This window comes from Chiloscyllium plagiosum, chromosome 36 (genome assembly GCF_004010195.1).
Source record: "Chiloscyllium plagiosum isolate BGI_BamShark_2017 chromosome 36, ASM401019v2, whole genome shotgun sequence".
In the NCBI taxonomy this organism is placed as follows: domain Eukaryota; kingdom Metazoa; phylum Chordata; class Chondrichthyes; order Orectolobiformes; family Hemiscylliidae; genus Chiloscyllium; species Chiloscyllium plagiosum.
In genome coordinates, this window is record NC_057745.1 from 11,975,382 (window position 1) to 12,000,735 (window position 25,354).

The 25,354-nt window shown below is 41.9% G+C and overlaps 1 protein-coding gene across 1 annotated transcript in view; it reads right to left on the reverse strand.

Moving 5' to 3' along the window:
• The window catches only part of LOC122540843 (cytosolic carboxypeptidase 4-like), a 244,133-nt gene that overhangs the window by 86,720 nt on the left and 132,059 nt on the right, over positions 1 to 25,354 (reverse strand). Inside the window, exon 15 of the mRNA XM_043677060.1 lies at positions 21,772 to 21,952. Coding sequence (XP_043532995.1) covers positions 21,772 to 21,952 — 181 coding nt within the window. The remainder of the gene's footprint in view (positions 1 to 21,771; positions 21,953 to 25,354) is intronic.

The following is a 25,354-nucleotide window of genomic DNA, read 5'->3' on the forward strand; positions in this document are numbered from 1 at the left end:
TGCAGGTTAGGAAGGCGGTGCTGAGTTTGAGGGATTTGACTGAGACCAGGTGGGGGGAGGGGAAATGAGGAAACAGGATAAATCTGAGTTCATCCCTTGTGGTTGGAGGGTTCCTAGGCGGAAGATGAGGCGCTCTTCCTCAAACCATCGTGTTGCTATGGCCTGGCGATGGGGGAGTCCAAGAACCTGCATGTCCTTGGTGGAGTGGGAGGGGGAGTTGAAGTGTTGAGCCACGGGGTGGTTGGGTTGGTTGGTCCGGGTGTCCCAGAGGTGTTCTCTGAAACGTTCCACCCAGGCACAACATTGAATCAAAATGATTAAATCTGATTGTGTGTCGATGGTATGTGTGGAAGAGATCATGGTATTATTGAAGGTAAAACAGGAGATTCACTCAGCAATTGGGTCAAAAATAGGTTGTGTGGCCATTCATTTATCTACTAGTTAAGGGAACCTATTATGTAGAATTGGCTAATAAATTTGACTACCTATCACTAATTATACTTGCATGTAATCTATTAAACAATGTTGAGCATCCTAAGGTTGTGATAAAGGGATATACAAATGCAAGGTTGTTTTTCTTTCTATCTTGAGCACATTTGCCTAACTTTTTACCACTGTGACTACCTTTTGAGACTTGAACATTGTCATGTTCCCCACTCCCTCAGTGAGAGCAATGAGATCAGAGCAGGGCAGAGGGAAAGATCCATGTGATCAGGGGATGGGGGAAAGGAAACCTGTAACGGGGTGGTGGGGGGGGGGGCAGTTGTGGAGGTTTGCAATGATTATTTCTGCATTGGAATATGAGCTTGCAATCCAACTTGGGACCCTAGTTCCCACTTTGCAAAGCCCTGGTCTGGAGGTTATATCCTGCAAGGGGGGAGAAGAGGAGAATGGTGCCCTCCAAATAAGCAAGTGAGATCTATGAAGGATCAGATAGCCCTGCTGAGTTAGGACAGAGGGAAAGCTTGATGAGGGTAAGTGGTACTGTTGGCAAAGGGACCCCAATGTCATGGCAGGTCACAGTTTTTAGATGAAAATCACTCTCATCCACCCTCCCCACCATGATTGCTGGGAGACTCCAGGTATCTCATACTCTGTCTCCATGCAAACAAGGAAGAGGGAAGAGACTCTTTGTTGGCCATTGAAGTGAATCAATTCGCCTCATAGTGGGCAGCCCAAATGCAACCAACCCCTTCACCAGCGAAATGCCAAGGCAGTAAGGGAGATGATGGCATTCCAAATGATACACCCTCTAGCCCTTCCCTTGCCAACTTCCAGTGCCCCAGAGGGGGCTGGGAAAAATAAAACACACAGTGAGGTTCAAAGAAATATGAGCGTTTATGCTTAGACCGATCCTGGTTCCTCACAAATATTCTAATCAATGAGAATGTAATGTTCAAAATGACCATGGGGGTGAAAGGTTGGATTGTTACTTGTTGAAAGATGAAGAACTGTAATACTGAGCCAATTGGTATAGCAGTGACAACAAGGAACAAGTTGTTATTTAGTGGAGCTGGGAATAAGGGTGGTAATGTTACTAAATAAAAACAATAACTGCAGATGCTGGAAACCAGATTCTGGATTAGTGGTGCTGGAAGAGCACAGCAATTCAGGCAGCATCCAACGAGCAGCGAAATCGACGTTTCGGGCAAAAGCCCTTCATCAGGAATAAAGGCAGAGAGCCTGAAGCGTGGAGAGATAAGCTAGGGGAGGGTGGGGGTGGGGAGAAAGTAGCATAGAGTATTCTTGTAGAGAGAGGAGGAAAACGTCTTCAAGGCAGGCATCCTTGCAAGAGGATTCGCAGTAGGGTTAAAATCAACGAGGTAAAAACAATAACTGCAGATGCTGGAAACCAGATTCTGGATCAGTGGTGCTGGACTAAACTAGTAACCCAGAGTCCCAGACTAATGTTTGGTGGATGAGAGTTTGAATTTCATTATGACAGATGATGAGATTCAAATTCATTAATCGACATTTTAATTCCAGATTTTTTAATATCAACCAGTGTCAACCACTGTCAATTGCCATTTTAAAAATCCCATCTGGTTCACTAATGTCCTTTAGGAAAGAAAATCTGCCTTGTTTGGTCTGACCTACACGTGACTCCAGGCCCACTGAAATTTGGTTGAATTTTGACTGCCCTCTGAAAGACCTTGCAATCCACTTGGGTCAAGGGCAGTTCAGGATGTGCAGCAAATGCTGGCATTGCTGGTAGCCCCATATCCCATGAAAAAACTAAAGTCAAAGCTCGTGTTATGCAAGACCAGGAGGAACCCACAATGTAGCATCACATACCAGTGCTCAAATCTCCAAGCTCTCCAGCCTGATTTTAACTCCACAAATCACTAACTTCAAATCTCCCCCAAAGCTATCAACCACAGGATGGCCTAGACAGCCAGTCAATGATGAAATTCACTCTCTCCTTTCAAAAGAGCACTGCTACTGGAGAATTTCTCTATAAAACTACGAGTGGCCGGTTCACTGAGAGGCTGTGGAACAGATGTTGACTATATTGTTAATCAATAACCACTGCATCTCCAGCAGCGCCTGGGGCTTACAGCTGCCAAAGAAATACATCTCCAATATGTAAAATAGAAGCAAAAAATGTTTCCTGCTCGTACTCCCTGGATTGTTCACCAATGTAGTGGCTTCCTAGGAAGCTGCAGGTTTCAAATGTAATTAAACAGACACTGCTCCTGCGGACACTGCCACTTGACTCAGTTCCTAAATAGAGGCTTTGAGTAACATTGCCAGCCTGCTTCAGCCCATCTTGCTACCCAGCACCATGTGGCACGGCATTTCCCTTGACTTTTGATTTTTGCTAACGATGATGCATCGGTGTTTTTTGCGCCTGCTGCTTCAAACTGGATGCATACCGTCTGTTTCACGTTTTCTCAAGCAGCACACAGGCCAAATCTTCAAATAAAATATTCAGATTTGTTATGGTAATTGTTTTCATTTCTATCGCTTCGAGAGAAAACTCCTGTTAAGCACAACTGACACATTCCCGTTGCGAGCTGTGAGAGACCGGAGTGGCAAATGTTTATCAAGAGGGATGATGGAGCAGAAGCCTCATTAAAACCCACAGAGGAAATGCTTCCGAATCCAACGCACGCAATGTGTTACAGAGACAGTTGGTGCCTGATAGACAAAAGCAGAAATGACATAAGAGCCTTCAGCTTGCAGTGTTGCCAATCTCAGGACTGGCGTCACCCACACTCAGGCATACCCTTGCCAACAGGGGCCAGGTTTGGCCAATGCTGAGAGAATGCCAGCCTGTGGAAAATGGGGACTGAAGCCAGCCACAATTGTCTGGGGAAGCTACAATTCTCAGCAAAGCTGCAGCTCTTTTAAAAAAAACACTGCAGCTCATACACAGGAGGAAAGAGCTCTTTATAAATAACAGTTATAAATGTTCACAGGTGAACCAAAAGAGTCAAAAAATCAATAAGGGAAAATTGCCCTTTCCGTGAAAATGCAGAACGCACTTAACACTGTTCAGAACGGAAGGCAAAGAATTACCTGCAGATACCACTCAGACTTAATCAGATCACATTGGCTAGTGGGTGGCTGGGTGGCACAGTGCTTAGCACTGCTGCCTCACAGCGCCAGAGACCTGGGTTCAATTCCCACCTCAGGCAATTGTCTGTGTGGAGTTTGCATATTCTCCTTGTGTCTGTGTGGGTTTCTTCTGAGTGCTCCGGTTTCCTCCCACAGTCCAAAAACGTGCAGGTTAGGTAAACTGGCCATGCTAAATTGCCCGTAGTGTTAGGTGAAGGGGTAAACGTAGGGGAATGGGTCTGGATGGGTTGCTCTTCAGAGGGTCGGTGTGGACTTTTTGGGCCGAAGGGCCTGTTTCCACACTGTAAGTAATCTAATCTAATCTAAATATAAAGAAATAAGTTTAATGTCATCAGGAGTGTAAAGTTGAGCATAATTTTATTTCAGCCATATACTATTAGGGAGTGGAATACAACAGGAACAATGACTAGGATCTGTAGAATCCTCAAAAAGCTGGAATGTGGGGCATTCAGTGAATTCCACAGAAGTTGTGAGGCACAGACCTTGGCTGGAACACAGACAGGCTACTCCGAGATAACAAATTGTATGCATGTTACACAGAATTGAGCTTCACATGTTTTGATGGATATCGGCTTCAAGAGGAGCTCTTTGGTTAAAATTGGTGCGTGGCCAGGGCACTATAATAAAAGGAAGGAGAGGACCGTTCTTCTGAACAATCATGTGTAAAAGTCCTCTGCTTTAGATGTCAGCATGATTAAGTCACCAAACTGTCAGAGGAGCTGTGCAGCTCAGGAGTCAGTGTGGCCCAAAGATCAGAAAACTCAAGGGTGACAGTAAATTGAAGGTAATCATGGCTCAAGGGTCAATGTAACAAAAATGAAAGTGGCAATTTTAGTTTAATTTGTCAGGTGACAAATTGACTAGCTCTGATCAGCTGTCTGTTGTACAGCTGCCTGTCTCATTTTCCTTCCGACTGAGGCGAATAACAGATGGGGTGTAAAATTGGAGACCAATCACATCACAGCAGGTGAGTTACAATAAAACAAACTCAGTTATTTTTCTCATCTTGCTAGCTGTCCCTTCACAATCCACTGTGTGAAGAGACCTAGATTCTCAAGTGTTGTTTAATGACCATTTCTCTCAAAAACAGAGACTAACCACTTAGCTTATAAATGTTAGATCCTCACCCTCAATATCCTGGAGGTCAACCTTCATTAGAAACTTAATTAGTTCAGCGATATAACTACAGTAACTACAAAAACAGGTCAGAGATGTTCTGTGGCAGTAACACATCTCCTCAAGAAAAGTATCCAACAGCCACAAGGCACAAGTCAGGAGTGTAACTGAACACACTGCAGCTTGTCTGGATGAATGGAGCTCCAACAATGCTCAAGAAGCTCAACACCAACCAGTTCTGAAGAAGGGTCACTGCACCTGAAACATTAACACTGCTTTCTCTCCATAGATGCTGCCAGACCTGTTGAGTTTTTCCAGCAATTTCTAATTTCTAGCATCCGCAGTTCTTCAAGTGATTTTTTCAGCGCCAACAAGGTGAGCTCGATACACGCCCAGTCCACCACTTTCAACAGTCATTCCCTCGGTCATGGGTACACAGCTACAGCAGTGTACGCCATCCACAAAATGGACTGCAGCAATTCACTGAGATCCATACCAACACTTTCCAAACTTATCTAAAGCTTTAGAGCAGCAGATGCACAGGAACATCGCCAACTGCAGTTTCCCCTCCAAGTCTCACACCTTTGGTTATATCTCCACTACATACGCTCAGCAGTTCAAGATGGCGGCTAATGCTATCAAGGACAATTAAAGATGGAGAACAAACATTGGCCTTGTCAGCATTGCCCACAAGAATGAATAAAATAGAAAATACAACAAGATTCTTTCTGAAGTAATCAAGTTGAAAAGATGTTTGACTGCTGGCTGTGACACAAAAGCAACAATTAGGCAATTACAATCGCAGGAAGAGGAACATTATAACCGATTTAGAATTAACCTTATAAGACCATAAGTCACAGAAGCAGAATTGGCCATTTGGTACATCGAGTCTGCTCCACAGTTACCTCATGGCTGATATGTTTCTCAAGCACACTCTTCTGCCTTCTTCCTGTAACCCTTGACCCCTTACCAATCAAGAACCTACCTATCTCTGTTTTATAGACACTCAATGACTTAGCCTCCACAGCCCTCTGTGACAATGAGTTCCACAGATTAACTAGCCTCCCGTTGAAGAAACTCCTCATCTTAGTTCATGCGGGTCACCCCTTCACTCTGAGGCAATGCCCTCAGGTCCTAGTATATCTTACCAGTGGATGTGAAGAAGATGTTCCACTCTATCCAGGCCTCTTAGTATTCCTTAAATTTCAATCAGATACCCCCCTCATCCTTCTAAACTCCATCAGGTACAGACTCAGGGACCTCAAATGCTTCTCATATGACAAGCCCTTCATCCCTGGGATCATTCTTGTAAACTTCCTCTGGATCCCCCTCCAACACCAGCACTTGCTTCCTCACATAAGGGGCCCAAAACTACTCACAATATTCCAAATGTAGTCTGACCAGTGTCTTATACAGCCTCGGCAGTACATCTCTGCTCTTGTACTTTAGCCCTCTTGAAATGAATGCTAACATGGCATTTGCCTTCCTAACTGACTATCAAACCTGATGGTAACCTTAAGAAAATCCTAAAACTCCCAAATTCCTTTGTGTTTCAGATTTCAGATGATTTTCCCACATTCAGAAAATAGTCTACACTTCAGTTCTTCCTCCCAAAGTGCATGACCTCACATTTTCCCACATTGTATTCCATCTGCCACTTCTTTAACCACTCTCCTAGACTGTCCAAATCCTTTTATAGCCTCCTCACTTCCTCAACACTACCTGCCCCTCCACCTATCTTTATTAAATCTACAAACTTAGCAATGCCCTCAGTTCTTTTGTCCAGATCATTAGTGTATAACATGAATATCTGTGGTCCCACTAACTGACCCCTGTGGACCTCCACTAGTCACTGGCTGTCATCCTGATAAAAAGACCTCTTTATCCCCACTCTCTGTCTTCTGCCAGTCAGTTAATCCTCTATCCATGGCAGTACCTTGCCCTTCCCTTACTTTTTTTTTGCCTCTTGTGCAGCACCATGTCAAAGGCTTTCTGGAAATCCAAATCCATCATGTCTACTGACTGTCCTTTATCTAACTTGCTCGTTACCTCAAAGAAAATTTAACAGATTTGTCAGTCATGACCTCCCCTTGATGAAGCCATGTTGACTCAGCCCTATCTTACCCTGCACTTTTAAATACTCATCCTTAATAATGGACCCTAAAATCTTATCAAAGACCAATGTCAGTCTTCATGAGACTTCATTATACTCTTAACTGCTCTTAAGGCCATAAAACCAAAAGACATAGGAGCAGAAATTTGGCCATTCAGCCCATCGAGTCTGCTCCGCCATTCAGTCATGACTGATAGTTTCTCAACCCCATTCTTGTACTTTCTCCCCGTAACCCATGATCCCCTTCCAAGAACCTATCCATCTCGGTCTTAAATATAATAACGACCCGGTCTCCACAGCCTTCTGTGGCAATGAATTCCCTAGATTCACCACTCTCTGGCTGAAGAAGTTTCTCCTTATCTCCACTTTAAAAGGTCTTCCCTTTACTTTAGGGCTGTGCCCTCAGGTCCTAGTCTCTCCTACCAATGGAAACATCTTCCCAATGTCCACTCTGACCAGGCCTTTCAGTATTCTGTAAGTTACAATTAGATCCCACACCCCCACCCTTCTAAACTTCGAGCATAAACTCAGAGTCCTCAAATGTTCCTCATATGTTAAGCTTTTCATTCCTGGATCATTCTCATGAATCTTCTCTGAACACACTCCAGGGCCAATACATCCTTCCTGAGATATGGGCCCCAACACTGCTCACAATTCTCCAAATGTAGTCTGACTAGATTAAGGTGAAAGCGAAGGCTTATAGCAAGAGACAATCAAATATCTATTAGCAATCACCAAATATAGATTTGCAAGTTAGTGAAACTTCAAGATATGCACACGCATGATCATATGGAAGGTTATATTGACCCATGAGAATGATCTAAGAGATGACTGATGAAATAATCTAGAATGTGGTGGTTCAAACTATCACACTATTCCAACGAGACAGAAAGGAATTATTGGCAGATCCAACTGTATCTGTTTCACTGTATCTGCAGTTAAATTAAGTCACTCCCAAGTTTAGACTACAAAATGAATCTTTTTAAAATAAAGTCAGGAAGCACTCTGACAAGGTGCAAAGACATTAACAAGGTTCAACAGGAACAATTTGTCATGCCTTAAGGCAGCAAACCATCATACAAATCATCAAAGGACCATTATCACATCCAAATCAACACTGAGCCACATGAAGGCAGAAGGTAATTGTTGACTGTGCAGCTTAAAGGAGGAGAGGGAGGGACATGCAGAGATCGACATGCAGGCAATTCAGAATTTAGGTATTTTCTAGTCAACATGTTCAGAGATGTTATTACTAATATTTGGAGCAGGTAAGGCTTGAATATAGTTATCTGACCCAGAAGGAGGGACATTACCACTGCACCACAAGAGCCAAGTCAGAGTTTATGGCCTTGGTAGTTGATGCACTGGTGAACTATTTAAAATTGGAAATACTTACAAGGCCAGTTGTGGTGGAGTGCAGAAATCTCAGAAACTTGTGGAATTGACGCAAGGTGGAGAACAGGACCTTGTTATATTGCTATAACAAGTTCGCCTCACGCTGAATATCTGTGCCATTCCTGATCTTTATGTGAAAAATACTCTTGTGAATAAAGTGAAAGTAAGTTGTTCTCAGGCAAGTTTACTTACCGTAGCTTGGACAAAAATCCCTGTCTCCCAAAACAGGAAAAGAGATAAAAGATCAAACAAGAAGCAGAACATGTTAAAGGGCATCACTCTTTCTCTCTGAGCTTGGAGATTTCTCACCTTCTGCCCTTACCTCCCAATAAATGCCAATGGGGTAGAAATTGCCTCACATTCTTCAGACACGGAAGTCATTTCTCTTTGTCTCAGCCTTAAATGATCAGCCACTCTTCCTGACAGAGTACCCGATATGCTCTTGGTTCTCCAGTCAGTAGGAAACAGCCAGTCAGCCTCCAGCCTGTTAAATCCTCTCGGGGTCATATACAGTTCAATAAGAGCCCTCTAACTCTTCCACCTGTAGAGAATGTATATCCATCCTATTTAGGGTCAGCAATGGCCTAGTGGTATTGTTGTTAAATTATTCATCCAGAGACCGAAGTATTGCTCTGGCGATCAGGTTTCAAATCCTGCCATATTAGATGGTGGAATTTGAATTCAGTAAAGATCTAGAATTATGAATCCGATGATGACAACAAAACCATTGTTAATGGTCAGAAACACCCACCTGATTCACCAATGTTCTTCAGGGAAGGAAATCTGCCATTCTTACCTGGTCTGAACAAATGTGACTTCAGTCCCACAGCAATGTGGTTGATGTTTAACTGCCCTTCAGGCAACTAAGACTGGGCAGTAAATAAATGCTGGTCCAGTCAAGGATGTCCAAATCCCATGAATAAATAAATTCTGACTTCAACGGACAATCCTGTCAAACCAGGAATCAGCAGGTATGCCTTGACGGAGATAAAGCAGGTATATACTGATGGAGGTCAAGCAGATTTACCTTGACACAGATGAAAACAGTACGAAATAATTTCAATTTATCTTGAATCATCGGCTGTTTCTCAAAATAAAGCTGCCACAGAGAGAAAACCAAACACTCCAGCAACATGACTAGGACAAAACACAATAGTGTCACTTAATTAATAGGCCAAAAGTCAACTTAACCAATTAAAAAAATGGGCCAGCCAATTATGCAATATTGTTCCACTTAATTACCCCATTGGGTTTTGTTATCGCACCAGAAGTACCCTGATTTGTGGTTAACTGTGTCAAATTAGCCTTTGAAGTGCCCACAATTTCACCAAATTTCTACACCATTCCTGCAAGACTTCCAAACTCGTTTACTCTGATCTTGCTGCAGTAAAGATTAACATATTAGAAGCACAGGATCTAGGAGTAGGGGAAGACCATCCAGCCCTTTCAGCCTACTCCACGATTCGATAAGATCAAAGCTGATCAGCTCCAGTTTCCTGTCTGTCCTCCTTTTGATCTTTGCTTCCCAGATTGTTTGCTGGAACTGCATTTTCCCATGGTTTGTGCACAAGAACATCTAAATCCCTCCACACAATGCTTGGCATAAAATTAATATGCTAGTTTTATTCTTCTGACTAAAAGGGGGGTTTGGATGTTCTTCAGGGAGTTGGTGTGGACTCAATGGGATGAATAGCCTGCTGTAGGTATTCTATGATTACAGAGGTGTTTGCTTTACTCTCTGTGACAGCTTTGCTTTAAGAAACTCAAGATAAATTGAAATTATTGGGTACCATTTCTAAGCTGAGTTGGTGCTCTTTAGATTTATGCTGTATTACTACAGTCAAGAAGAAAGGTTCTTGTCCAAAGGACCTACAGAACCCAGTGTCATGGTTAGCAATCTCTAACAATTAGTGTTGACCCCTCTTCTAGCTGGCAACTTACTACAGAAAGAACAAATCATTCTCAAGGAAGTCATGTTTGGCAAAACAATAATTGCTTGTTGCTGCCATCAAGTGGCTAGAAGTTGTACTTCATCCATTTGATCAAAGGAAAACGTACTCTCTCAATAAATAAGTTACATCTGCAGGTTTAAGTGGTTGAAAACATTCTTAGGGTTTTGGAGATTTTGTTTGGTGCTCATCAGCTTAATATCAGGGAATGAAACTCACATTACTTCAGCAACAGTTTGCATTTATATACAGGGTAAAAACCAAGGACTGCAGATACTGGAAACCAGAGTCTAGATTCGAGTGGTGCTAGAAAAGCACAGCAGGTCAGGCAGCATCCGAGGAGCAGGAAAATCAACGTTTTGGGCAAAAGCCCTTCATCAGGAATAGAGGCCTTTAGGACTATGGTAATAGAGGTAGGTCATTCAGCCCGGTGAGCGCAAATATCACAGACCAGGAAGAGGAATGGAGTTAATGAAATGGCAGGGACCAAGACATTGGCACCAATATTTATGGGTGTGGATTTCTAAGTGAGCAGGAGGATGTGATGTGAGTGCAGAGCCATTTGCAATGTTGGAGGACGAACATCAGAATCAGAAAGGGGGATTGGGAACGAAGATAGGGGTGGAGATACGGATAAAGGCAGAGGTAGAAATTTAGACCAAATGGACAGATAGAGATAAAGAGACAGAATTTGAGATGGTAAAGGACATAGAGATGGACACGGAGATGGACTCAACAATCACAGAGAAGGGTCCAATCACAACAGGTGTGTGATCAGTGGAAAGGGTTGGTGAGTTCATCTGCAGGTAGTGTGGAATGGGGAAGAGATTTGCTTTGGAGTTGAAGGAAGGAGGGGGATGAACACATTAAATATGGCCACTCCTCTTGGCCCTCAGATAGGGCTATCAAAGCATTTAACTGCTGGATGCAGCAATTCCCATCTCCCTTTGGTGTTGGGAATCTCAAGGCCTGGGAAATCCAGTCTGCTTGACACCTGAAAGTTCGATCAAATTTGAGACACATTGCCTCATTAAACTATTCAAAACTTTAGGTCATATAAAGCACAGAGGCACTGACACCACTGCCTGCAAGAAGAAAACTGCCAACAGCTCAGTGTAGAACGTCTTGATCCATCAAAACACAAGCTACTTTGAGGCTCAGAAACCCATTGGCAAGGTGAAACAGTAGCGGTAAAGGTAGCCTGGGCTGTAAATCCCACTTCTTGACCCAACAACCGTGCAGAGAACCTTGTGGATTGAAACCTGGGCTCCTCAGTCATCTGAAGATTCATGTGAAGGCTCATCTCAAAATTTATTCAAAGACTCATCTCATCTGACAGATCATCCTCAATTCCAAGGGACCACTAATAGTGATGACAATATTCTAACAGGTGATCCACTTCCTGGGAAGCATGACAGTTGCCTGTTGTCCCATCTCTATTAAAATGAGAAATGTGAGGGGGCTCACAGGAGGGTTGGGTGTCAAACATTCGGACATACTACCCGAACAAAACCTACCATTTTTCAAGAGGGATACAATTACTGTCAGTGATTGCAGTTTTCCCAATATTTAACTGGAGGAAATTGTTGCTCATTCAATGGACAAGTAGGGGTTGAGAGAGATGGAGTGAGTAACCAGAATAAGTACCATCAGCAGAGTGCTCTGGTCAAGTAGATCAGGACTCAGTTAAAGCGTAAAGCTCTTCTATTGTCACTTCAATGATTTCCAGATAGATACAGCATTGACTAAAAGTTTCAACCTTGGGACCTCTAATAATTCGGTTTAACGGGTAAAATTATATGGCGAATGAGCGCCAGCTATCATAAGGGAAACTTTGGAGGGAACCAGCTACTAGATGGTTGGACTAGTCTTGCGCCCCAGGACCAAGGTCAGATGACCAATTTGCACGTCAGGACCACAACAGACCTCCACCAGAGTTACCTCTGGCTTCGCCCTGCCCAGGCATAGTTCACCATCATTTGGGTCCTTCGGGTAATGTATTCTGAATACAGTTCCAAAAGGCTCTCTCAGATAAGAGGGTGAGAACAGTCTGACATCCCAGAGTTTAACACAGTTGCCTGCCTCCCTTCTTTTCTATTCCTGTCTCTGTGAAGATACTTCACACAAGCACCTGACTGACAACCATGTCCGAAAGATAGCTTTTTATAAACAAAACCAGCACCTTGGTGTGAAGAACAAGGCTGACAGCAATAGTTTGGATATGTACGTGATAAGTGTGCTGATAATGGTTTATAATAAATATGTAGTCCTTTGCGGGAGTAGTAGAGAAATTATTCATGGATGTGGACAGTTATTGTGATGAAATACCCCACTGAGTTGGATTAGGCAGCTCCAAAGCTCAAAACCATCTCGGAACAAAGCAGCCCATTTGACTTGCACCCCTTCCAATACCTTCAGTGTTCAGTCCCTCCAACACCGATGCACCACGGCAGCAACAAAAACATCTACAAGGTTCAGTTGGCAGTTAGGAAGTTAGTATTCATTTTGACAAAGCTATAATACAAAAGCAGGGATATACCACTTTTTTTAGGCTCTGTTTGGACTGCATTTGGAATATTGTCAACAGTTTTGAGACCGATATCTTGTGAAAAATGTGCTGGCCTAAGAGGGGACATCCAGAAGAGGTTTACAAGAATGTTCCCAGAAATCCCAAGGATAATAGGAGGTGAGGTTTAGGACTCTAGATCTGTACTCAATGGAGTTTAGAAGGATGAGGGAGGATTTGATTGAAACTTACAGAATACTGAGCGGCCTGGATAGAATGGACATGGAGAAGATGTCGCCATTAGTAGGAGAGACTAGGACCTGAGGGCACAGCCTCGGAGTAAAGGGGTTTCTTTAGGACTGAGATGAGAAGAAATTTCTTTGGAAACTCTTGCCACTGAGAGCTGGAATTGCAGAGTCCTTCTGTATATTAAAGGCCAAGATAGATAGATTCTTGATCAGTATGGGAATCAAGGGCTATGCAGAAAAAGCAGGAAAGTGGACATGAGAAATAGCCATGATCCTATTAAATGGCTGAGCAGTCTTGAGGGGTCAAACGACCTACTCCTGTTCCTATTTCTTATGGTCTAAGGTCACGCAGATTGCTGCAGTTCAAGAAAGAGGTTCACCACCACCTTCTCAAGGGCAGTTTAGGGATTGGCAACAAACGCTGGCCAGCCAGCAATGCCCACATCCCATGAGAGAATTCAAGAATTCTAGATCAGGTGGTTAAAGGAGCTATTCCTGAATTATGGAATTACACAGCACTGAATTCTCAATGATTCATCAAGCTAGAGTGAATGAAACATAGAGATCTGTGGAACTTCGATTTCAAGGGCTGCTGAATCTATGAAATGCATGAATTCTTCACGGACTGGAGAACTTGTAGAATATTGAATTCATGAAACACTGGATTTGTGTGTACAGGATTCAAAAGATTCCAGGTTCAAGGGGTTTTGGAATTATTAATGGGATATAGGAATGATTCAGGATATGGGATTTGTGTAACACAGGAATTTATCATAATGTACAAGATTCACACAGAGCATTTTTTAGATACAAAAGTTGTTTCGCTAAATGCATTCTCATAAGCATACACACTCAATCGATACAAGAACAATTACTTGCATTTATATAGCAGTTTTAATGTAATAAAATGTCCTGAAGTGCTTCATGGGGTATTTAAATCAAATAAGACACTTAGTTATTAGAGCAGGTGACCAATTTCTTGGTCAAGGAGTTCAACCTGAAGAAAGATCTTAAAAGGAGAACAGTGGAAGAGAGAGTGGACAGGTTAGGTTAGACTCCTTACAGTGTGGAAACAGGCCCTTCAGCCCAATCAATCCACACCGACCCTCCGAAGAGTAATCCACCCAGACCCATTTCCCTCTGACTAATGCACCTAACACTACGGGCAATTTAGCATGGCTAATTCACCTGACCTGCACATCTTTGGACTGTGGGAGGAAACCAGAGCACCCGGAGAAAACCCACACAGACACGGGGAGAAAGTGCAAACTCCAAACAGACAGTTGCTTGAGGCTGGAATCAAACCTGGGACCCTGGTGCTGTGAGGCAGCAGTGCTAACCACTGTACCACCGTGCTGTTAGGGTTGGAATCTCAGAGCTTAAGGTTTTCACGGCTGAAGGCAACAAAATCAGAAAACAAAAGATTTCTGGGAAAAGAAGGATTCTTCTAATAGAAGAATGATTGTTGGGGTCCACCCATCGGGTGCAAAAATTATTCAGAGGACAGGATGCAAGGGATTAAAATAAAAATCTGTATTTATTGCAGGATTCATGAAGTACTGGAATCCTTCATGAAGTGCACAGTTCAGATGGTACAAGAATTATTCAATTATCAGAATGTTTTGGGGGTATGGAATTATCAAAAGCATATGGCACCAACATTTACTGAATATCAGTTTACACATTCAAACTGACAGCATGAAAACCAAAACCCTTGCTAAATACTGACATTAATTAATTGGTCTCGTGCAGAGGTGCTAGCTCATTTAGAACCACACTTTTATGGAGATCTTAATTATGGAGAAACGAACTTGTCCTTCTGTTTCAGATTTCCAGTCCTTTTCTTTCTACTTCAGTGAAACCTTATGCTGTTGTCATTGTTAGGATCTCTCACATTGGCTAAACGCTACAAAGGTTTAAAATGCATTGCTTGGTTAAGGATGAAATGACTGTGTATGAAGTAGAGCTCCTGTGACAACATTGTGTGAAGTCAGCTGTGGCTATGTTGATAATGCTGTTGCCTTTGCATCATAAGATTCTGGGTTCAAGTCCTACTCTCACAAATGATCGCAAAAATCAAAATACAAGACATCGATTGAGCCACTTTTGGAATAATGCCTTCAATTCTGGTCTCGATGTTATAGGAAAGATGAACTTGAACAGGTGCAGAAAAGATTTACAATAATATTCATAGAATCACAGATTCACAGAATCCCTGCAGTGTGGAAGCAGGTCATTTGTCCCATTGAATTCACACTGGCCCTCTGAAGAGATTCCCTCCCAAGCCACCCTATCCTGTAACCCTGTATTTCCCATGGCAAATCCACCTGGCTTGCACATCCCTCAACACAATGGCCAATCCACCTAACTACACACTTTCAGATTGTGGGAAGAAACCAGAGCACCCCACAGTAACCCATGCAGACACAGGAAGAAGGTGTAATCTCCACAGAGACAGTCACCCAAGCCAGGCCCCTGGTGCGGTAAGGCAGCAGTGTGAACCACAAAGCCACTATGCCACCCAATATTGCTGGGGTTCGAGGGTATGAGCTAGAGGGAGAGGCTAAATAGGCTGCGGCTATTTTCCCTGCAGAGTTGGAGGCTCAGGGGTGACCTGAGAGATGTTTATAAAATCATGAGGGACATTGATAGGTGGAATAGCCAAGTTGCTTTCACAGGGTAGAGGAGTCCAAAACTAGAGGGCATAGGTTTAGGGTGAGAGGGGAAAGGTTTAAAAGGGACCTAAGGGGCAACATTTTCATACAGAGGGTGGTGCATGTATGGAATGTGTTGACAGAGGAAGTGGAGGAGGCAGATACAATTATTGCATTTAAAAAGTACCTGGATGGGTATGTGAATATGAAGGATATGGTTGAAATGTTGGAAAATGGGACTAATCGAAGATATTTGGTCAGTATGCATAAGTTGGACTGAAGGGTTTGTTTCTTTACTGCATAACTCTATGACTCTGATGATAACTATCTAGTGCAGTATTGATGAACTCGATCAAGGGCTTGTAAAAGATCCCATGACATTAGTTTTATGATTATCAGGGGAGTTTTCCACCAATATTTATGTCTCAATTAACATCACAAAAACAGATGTATCTGGTCATTACCACATTGCTGTTTGTGGAAGCTTGCTAGATGTGATTAACTGCTGTGTTATATATGACAACAGTGACTACCCTTCAGAAGCGTCTTCACTGGCTCAAAGCTGTTTGAAAGGTCTAATGGTGGTAAAATGATCTACCTTAATGGGAGTCTTACCTTGATTCCTTACAGTGTTTAACGTGGCCCAATATTTTGTGTCCTGCACAGAAAGAATGGGAATGGAGACAATGTGCCCATGTAATAGTGTTCCAATGACTCCCCTGGACAGTGCCTCAAAACATTTTGTTTTTAGATTAGATTCCCTACAAAAAAAAAGTTTCTCCTAAGTGCGAGCGAGTTGCAGGCTATCCCAATGACAGCTGACAGTATGTTGTCTGATCTTTCAGACAGCATTCCAATCAGTCAGTGAACATCAGTCTATATTTGGAGAAATAATGGGCTCACATTAAGTTAAATTTTGTCTGGTGAAAGTGTGTGACTACTTTATTCAATTTATTGCTGTGCATTTTCCTTGTCTGCGGATTAACAGGTTGTACTCAGAGTTGGGGGCGGGGTACCCTAGTTTCAACTTTATGCAGAGTAAGCACTGGAGGATAATGGAGAGGTCTTCCTGAAGAAAGGGATAACACCAGCAGAAATAGACAAGTGAACCTACTCCTCTTACTATATTGTACTCAAGGGGCCCAATGGTCTCCTTTAGCACTGTAACTGCTAATCGAGTCCATACACACTATATGGTACCACACTGCATTTAAGGAGGACATGATTCAGCAGGAACAGAGTGTAGAAGCTAGTTATTGTGCATCATAAAGACTAGGAACTACGTGCTAACATTGATCTCATTAAGGGGACCATGGTTGCAAGGCAAGGACTCTGCGGCATGTGTGATAGAACTAACAACAGCTGTTCAACAGTGTGTTGCTTCATTCACTAATTGATAATTAAACATTAGTCTTTTCACAGAAATCAGGAACCTGTGAACACAGGTACTTGTTCTATTTATACTGCTATCTGCTCTATCTTTCATGCAGTGATTGATTGATAGATAGATAGCATGCATTCATTCCCCACGGTGGAGAAATCTTTCTTGTGTGAGCAGCGTGAAGGGTCAGTTTCCAGGGGAATCAAGGAAACCTCATGTTGTTAAAGGTTCATGACTTGCCTGCACCATCTTCAAACTGCAGTAAGAGTAAGTGAAGTGAAGCCCATGACAGTCCATCAGTGAATGTGTGAGCAGAAAGCTAAAATTGTATTTATGATTCCAGGGACAGAGGCATGGATGCCTCAGGAGAGAACATCCAGGGAGGATGAGGTGGACATAGACGGGACTGAGAATATCATACTTCTAACCGTCTTATAACTTTGCTGCAAGATCATCTGAAAGCACCTCATATACAACAGTAATTTACATTAATATAGCACTTTTAACACAGTAAAACACTCTACAGCATTATGAATCAAAATGTGCACTGAGCCAGGTAAAAATATGCTGAAAAGTAGGAAAGAGACAGAGAAAGGTAGGCTGTTTGGGAAAGAAGTCCAGAACCTAAAGCCCAGGCAGTTGAAGGCTCGATTGTAAACAGAATTGGTGTAACACTGAGATGAGTTTTAGGAATGGGGAAAGATACAGAGCTAGTTGAAGCCATTGGGGAATTTGGAAGGATAAGAATCCTGAAAAAAGCAGTGACTGCTGTAACATGAGCAACAAGAGAATCCCACAGAGCCACCTTCAGAGAGTGACCAAGGGATTTGGGTATGTTATATATTTCAAATCTCAGAGCTTTGCAGCAATGATACTTGCTTCAATATGTGTAGCAGATGTTATTCTGTGCTCTAAGATGCTTGCAGCAGCTGGCTTACAGATTTGCTTACTTTTCTCTGCAGCTGCACACAGCCTTAACCAAACAAACTTAGTGAGCAGAGAACAATCAACAGATTCACAGAATCAAACACAGAGCAATTGAACAATTAAATGTGATGAGGCAACCAAAGGAAAAAAGGTATCCATCCAGTCATTACAAACTTTTCAAAAGTTAAAGATTATATTGGGATGAAAAATCTACTTTCATTCAAAGGAGTTACATATGTCAACACATGACAGCGAAGGACTTATTCTGAGTGCAGAACTGATAGGCAAGTCACAGAATGAATTGTGGGGTTGAGCATTTGCCTTTGTAAAAACAGCGATGCAGGATCACTGAGACCTGGAGCAGTGTTTGCTGAGGGCACTTTAATATTTATAACTGTAAGATAAAGAAATTAAATTAATCTGAATTTTACTTACAGAATGAATAATTTCTTAATGGTCTGTGAAAAGCGATCACCATTTTCTTTGCCCGAAACCTGATTTTTTTCAATCTCAAAATTAAAGGCAAAAAGATAGTCACAGATTGCTGCCTTCGATGCAATAGATGGATTGGCATTAACAATTTATAATAAGCCTGAAATAATTTCTAAATTAATTGTGATACAATGAAAGGGGCCCTTCAGCCTCCTGATCACATTGGAAGTCTAATTTCAATTTCTGTAATTCACCTTGAAATGACTCCACATCAACAACCACATGAACCAAGCTAAACATTGATTAATGAGTCATTTCATGATTTGGGATAGATTCTGGTTATACAACGGTTCTGCTCCTGACTATTGACAAGCATGAGGGGATGGAAAGACATCAATGGAGCTATGCTCCAGACTGTAACTGTACAGAAGTATCTAATATTACACAAACTGTTGGGAAATCCCAGCTGGTCCAGCAGAACTTGTAGAGAGAGGAAAATCAGAGTTAACATTCCAGGTCCCATGACCCTTCTTCAGAAGCCAGTTCTGAGTTAATTTTGATTTCTCTCCAGGGATGCTGTGGGCCAGCTGGGATTTTCCAGTTTTGTTTCAGATTTACAGCATTTGCAGTACTTTCAGTTTTTTATGTAATCATACGACTCAATGGACTTTCATGAGTGATGGGAGCACAATGAATAGAATTCCTATCAAGTTTAGGGGAACAATGAACTCAGTTGGCCAAACACCTAGTGAGTTGTTCAGGATAGGTTCGATTCTGGATCGGCTGAAGGAGACCTGGGAACTGTGTCCTCGCCTTGCTTTTGAGTGTGGGAGGAAATAGGAAATCATAACTGACCAAACAAAAAACCTGCCCTCAGAACAGCTTAGAATGAGGCATCCACAGATATCGAGCTGATGTACGTAATGCTGTAGACAATGGACCAAACTCCTGAAATATAAGTACTTATGGTGAGAGATTCAACCTGCACCTGAAATCAGGCACCAAGTCCCCACTCTGTGATCAGATGTCTCTAACTAGGGATAATTTCATTGACATGTTGCTGCAGCTAGGGTTACCAATCTGCAAAAGTGGCAGCATAACAAAGAAACTGTTGCTGATTCAGGGACACAGAACAGTTTAGGAGCTTATTTTGCCTTCAAGATCTTTTGCTTGCAACTTGGGGGGAATTAACTTTGGCAACTGGGGAGATGGTAATGCTCTGGTAATGTTGCTGGACTAATAAACTAGCAGCATAGACTAATGTTTTGGCAACATAGATTCAAATCCCCCACTGGCAACCAGTGGAATTCAAATTCAAGGAATAAATCAAGAACATAAAGCCAATCTCAGTAATCATGACCATAACTACTTTGAAGAATTGTTGCAAAAGCCCATTCAGCTTCAAAATGCCTTTCAGGAAGAAAATGTGCCACCCTCACCCAATCTGGCCCGAGTGAGAGTCCAAATCCACAACAGTGTGATTGACTCTTAACTGCCCTTGGAAATGGCCTAGTGAGCCATTCAGTAGAAGGGCAAATAGGGTGGGCAACAAATGTTGGCCTTGCCAGAAGACCAACATTCCATCAAAGAACAAGCAATAAGGAATTTGAATGGAGGACAAGTAACATGCCATTTGCTTCTGGTGAGAAAGAGAAGTCAAAGAGCACCTTGTGTGGTGAGGAAGAGGCAATTGTGAATTAATGAAAAGAACAAAGAACAAAAGTGCCTACCAAACCTTGAGTAATCTATTAAGATCCAGGATGCCGACCGAAACCAGGTTTGGAACAAGTTGACTCAGATTTGTCCCCTGCGGATTGGAGGTAGTGATGATGGGAACTAGACTAGAGGAATGCCCAGAGTGCACTCATAATTAGTCATAGTAACAAATTCCCCAGAGCTGCAGCATTCATCATTTCACACTCTTTAGTATTGTTCTAGCATTTCCTTTATTTTGCAGTTTAACAGTGCTGAAATATTCATCAACCTACTTAACATTCATCAATATCCTGCCTATGACAGAAATCACTGCACAATTGGCTGTAAAATTCCAGTATACATTAGAACTAATTGAGGTTCAGTTACTTGCCTCTCCAGAGACACCAAGAGCCAGAGATGAAACACAATCTATTAATTTGTCATTAAATCATGCTTAACTCAGTACAGGGGTTCCCCAATTTACAAACGTCCAACTTACAAACATTCATACTTAGGAACGTGATCCCACACACTATTGTATTAATGTTAATTTTAAAGATCCAACAATGAACGTTTCCTCATACTTACAAATGGATATTGGGCATTGTCCTGCATTGTGTTCTCACTTCCAAACAGACTCAAGAAAATAACCTGTTGCCAATCCAGGGATTGCTTGTAAGTGTAATTAAAGTCAGGGTCACACAAACAGTCACTCCTATACTTTCGTTAGTCCCAAAAACTGTTAACTTTTGACAAGTTTGACCATGTTAGGCTGAATTATGGCAGAAAACGTGTACATTTTGGAAAGTGGTGTAATTTAAGTGTATAATAGCTATTAGAAATGTTAATATTCTTTGTTTCCCATTTATCTGATGCTGTAATGTTCAATTTACTTCCTTTCATCACTGCTTTTCCAAATAAAAGTTTGAAACACAGCTGCAGTTCATGTCTGCTTTTTCACTAGCTTTTCAGAAATGAGCTCACAACATTATGCAGATCCTCACTGGCACATCGACATAGAGCTGAGACAGTGGGAGAGTTGGGGGCCTGGGATTTGGTTTCCATTAATTGGATTCAAAACAACAAATGACTACTGGAACGGTCAACCTGCCCAGGGATATTATAATACAATCTGAAGCAGATGGGATTTGAACATTGTGCCCCATGCTCTAGAGTAGAGATACTACCACGGCACCACAAGAGCTCCAAGCAGTGAACTGATATTTAAGTGAAATTGATCAGATAGTTACTAATCAATCTGCTCAAAGATATCATGCTCCTAGAGCAGGCCAGACTTGAACCCAGGTGTCCTGGTTTAAGAGGTAGGGACACTGCTAATGTACCTCAAGGCCCCCCAAACAGTCAGCTGGCTACAAACATTGTCAACTGTTTCCAGCTGGTCCCAATTTCCATTCAGCAATTAGACTCAACTAATCTTGTTAAACTGATTTTTCCATCTCGGGTTCAGTCACTAGCCTCCCCAGAGATACCAAGTACCAGAATGAATTTGTCCTTATTGAACCATGCTTAACTCACTTTGGGAACCAAAGTTACCGAAAAGGAAACATTCACTCTTATAATTTCCCCAATCCCAAAGTCATCGTGAGAGCCTTTTTAAGGGAGATGCAGACAAAGTCTGTCATTATGAAGCGCACAAGAAATATTTTAATGGGACGGTTTCAAACACTGTGCCTGAATCACAGAAGTGAACATTCATCTTTTTAAAATAGTAAATGAGTCAAAAAAAATCCTACCCTTGTTACTTCTACTCACCAGCCATTGATGACCCCGTCAGGATTTAGCATGGGAATGATTTTGAAAATGTAGGAGTCCCGTAGACTGCGAGCAATGGGATCATTACTCAAGAGAAATTCCAGTGTACCCTTTATGACCCAGCTGGCGTTGCTCTCCCCTGGATGGACTCGGGCTGTTAGCACCACGTACTGCCGATTCCCTGTAATATACAGTAGGGTAACTAATCAGAATCCCTTTTACTCTCCAGTTGTGTTTCATTACCAAAAATCTTTTCCTGGAATTTTGTAGGTATAAAACAACGTGTCTAATCCGCCTCATCTCAGACAGGGATGGCAGTGGATACATTTCCTTTGCACAATGCACTGCAAACTGGATTTTCAACTCGCCATTCTACTGACAATCTGGTGGTCTCGTCCAGCCAAATTCATCGTGAGAGTTTGTTTTAAAGGAAGATGCAGTGTTGGCAATGCCCCATCATACTTTGAGGACCCGGACCAATATATAATGTTAAAACCGTAATGACCAGCTCAACCTCCACTGTTTCCAGCAATTTGTTTGGGAATGACTACTTTAGTCTGGTAAAAAAGCTGGGCTCTTCCAGATAATATGTGTTGACTCCTATGAGTCAGGGAAGAGGTTGAAATATTTACTTGAATTGCCCCATGCCCTCGCACAACCAAGTTACATTCCCCTTCCGCCACTTAGAGAAAGGGAAAATTCAGGTGATAGACGCTCCCTATAAATAAGTCATTTTAAAAAAAACAAAATGTCCTCCTTTGAGCAGAGAAGGTTAAGGAAGGTTTTAATAGAGATATTTGAAATCATGAAGACTTTTGATGCAGCAAATAAGGATAACTGCTTGCACTGACTGAAAGATTGAAAGTCAGATACAGTTTGAAAGTAATTAGCAAAAGAGCCGGAGGTGTAATGAAGAGAACGTTTTTACTCGGCAAATTATGATAATCTCGAAAGCCCTGCTAGAAAGGACAGTGGAAGTAAATTCGCGGATACTTTACAAACTGTGGGGAAAAGTCAAGCTGTTGAGACCAAATGGCAAAAGTTTGGGCGTCAACTTTTGAGGGGTGAAAATCCATGCCAGATCTTAGCAACTGCTGATAACAACGCTGTCCCTGTGGCTGCTGGCCATGGTCCTGAATCCAGCAGGAAACTTTTGTCCAAGGCTGTCTGTTTCTTCCATTTGAAATGAGAAAAGTGGTGTAAAAAATAACGCACTGCACGGTTTTCGCCACTTCAGCTTCCAAAACGAGCATGAGGTATATGAAAAACTAACGCGTTATTGGCTAAAGTCAGGGGTTCACTTTTAACTTTACATGGCATCAATATTACTTCTGTAAAGATGATAATTATCAATTAAGAACTGGATGACTACTTAAAGGTGATTAAATTAAGAGCAATGGGGAAATGAGCAGGGGAGTGGAAATATTTAGCTATGTGGTACTCTCCACTATCAGGATGCTGCCATCAAGCTAAAGAGACAATGTGCCACCGTAAGACTGAGTAATGTGGCATCTGAGTTTTCATGCCTGCATGATGCTATGCACAAGGACTATACAGGAGAAAGTGAGGTCTGCAGATGCTGGAGATCAAAGTTGAAACTTTATTGCTGGAACACTGTTCCCTAGATGCTGCCTGACCTGCTGCGCTTTTCCATCAACACATTTCCATCTCTGATCTCCAGCATCTGCAGACCTCACTTTCTCCACAAGGACTATACATCCCAATAACTCATGGATTGTATCAAATAACATATCGCTTTTACTATCTGTATTGGGCAGCATACCAACTGTACTAAACCAACCAGTCCATGCTTGGAAAACTCAAAACACAGGGTACAGCATTAGATGCAATTCTGCTGTGGGACAACATTTAACTAAGTAATCCAGACAGTGCTAAGACATACACAAGAAACTAATTTAAGATTATTAGTCAGGTTTACAGTGAAATTCATTTGCATGTGCTAGAAGCAATAAATGTAGAGTAATAGGGTAGGAGAATGGGTCTGGATGGGTTACTGTTCGGAGGGTCGGTGTGGACTGGTTGGACCAAATGGCCTGTTTCCACACTGTAAGGATTCTGTGATTCTATGATGCAATGTATATCCACACACCTGTTGTGTGGAGGCAAAATAAGACTTTGTGTATACATTGTACATTTCTCATTGAAAATGGTTATGGATATTGTCAATCCTTATTGCATTCACCATGGCAATGCTCTGACCAATCAGAGTTGCAGGGCGTGGTTCTGGAACAGCACAGCAGGTTAGGCAGCATCTGAAGAGCAGGAGAGTTGATGTTTTGGGCATTAGCTTTTCATCAGGAATGCCCAAAACATTGACTCTCCTGCTCCTCAAATGCTGCCTGACCTGTTGTGCTTTTCCAGCACCACACTTTTCGACTCTGATCTCTAGCATCTGCAGTCCACACTTTCTCCTGACCAATCAGAGTCTACCTGCCAGTGTGAGATTAATGAGCTAGCTAAGATAGACACTTAACAGGTCCAGTATCATTTCCATATCAACCTTGATCCAATCTATCAGGACATTGTTCTCATGCTGCATAAAGTGGTGTTCACTTTCAAAACTTTTTTTATGTCCCAGTCCTGATGAAAGCAAGACAAGAAGTTTAACTTTGTGTCTCTTTTTAGCAATGTTTAAGTTCAAGAATACCAAGCAATTAATTGGATCCATCTTTTAAAGCACCAAAATAGGCAAGGTGGGCTGAATGGATTCCTTGTACCCTGTACTATACAGCCTCCAAGCTTTGTATTACCACACTGGATACAAAACAAATGGTGTTCAACAATTACTGAAAGTTATGACATTGGTCAGTTGGTCTTGCTTAAATCTTTATGTTAATAATAAAACTCACAATTTTCCTTAGTAATTCTACTTTTCAATTTTTCACATCCTTGACTTGCATGCATTACATCCCAAGTGGCTGAGGCTGTTATGGTTCAATGCTTATTCAGTAAACAAGGAGGTCAGATGCAGAGTGAAAATCAATTTTCTGGAAGTACAAAGTCTAATGAAATTGATGATACAGATATAATTGTTTAAGCAGTCTCTGTGTTTTGTGGGGTTCAGCGTTTCTGAATGAGATTAACAAAAAGTAACTGCTGTTAGTCTTATAGTGATAGAAAAAATGGAGAGAAGTCAAGCAGAGAAAAGTGAGATTGACTGAAGGAGCAGGTGGTTTTGTATTTCAGTCACACCATTGTTTACTGGAATATCAATTTTCCGAACAAAGCAACGCAAAAATTGAGTTAGTGGGGAAGGCAAAGTACAAATGTGCAGCAGTTTTATAAAACTCTGCTGCAGAAGGTAACAACTCTTTTGATTAGACAAATAATGGTAGGTCCAGAACTCAGACAGAGCCAATAACATAAAGTCAGCGGGAAGTACATCTGTGTAAAAATTGCCACAAATTCTGTGAAACATTTGATAGCTATTTTCCAGTGAATTGCTTGTGGTCATGGTCTCAATCATACATTAAAACAATTTACTGTCAAAAATTATTTGAAGTAAAAACAAGGAAACAAATTTTAATTTTCCTTTAAGGTTTTCATTCCCCCAACAGGTGAC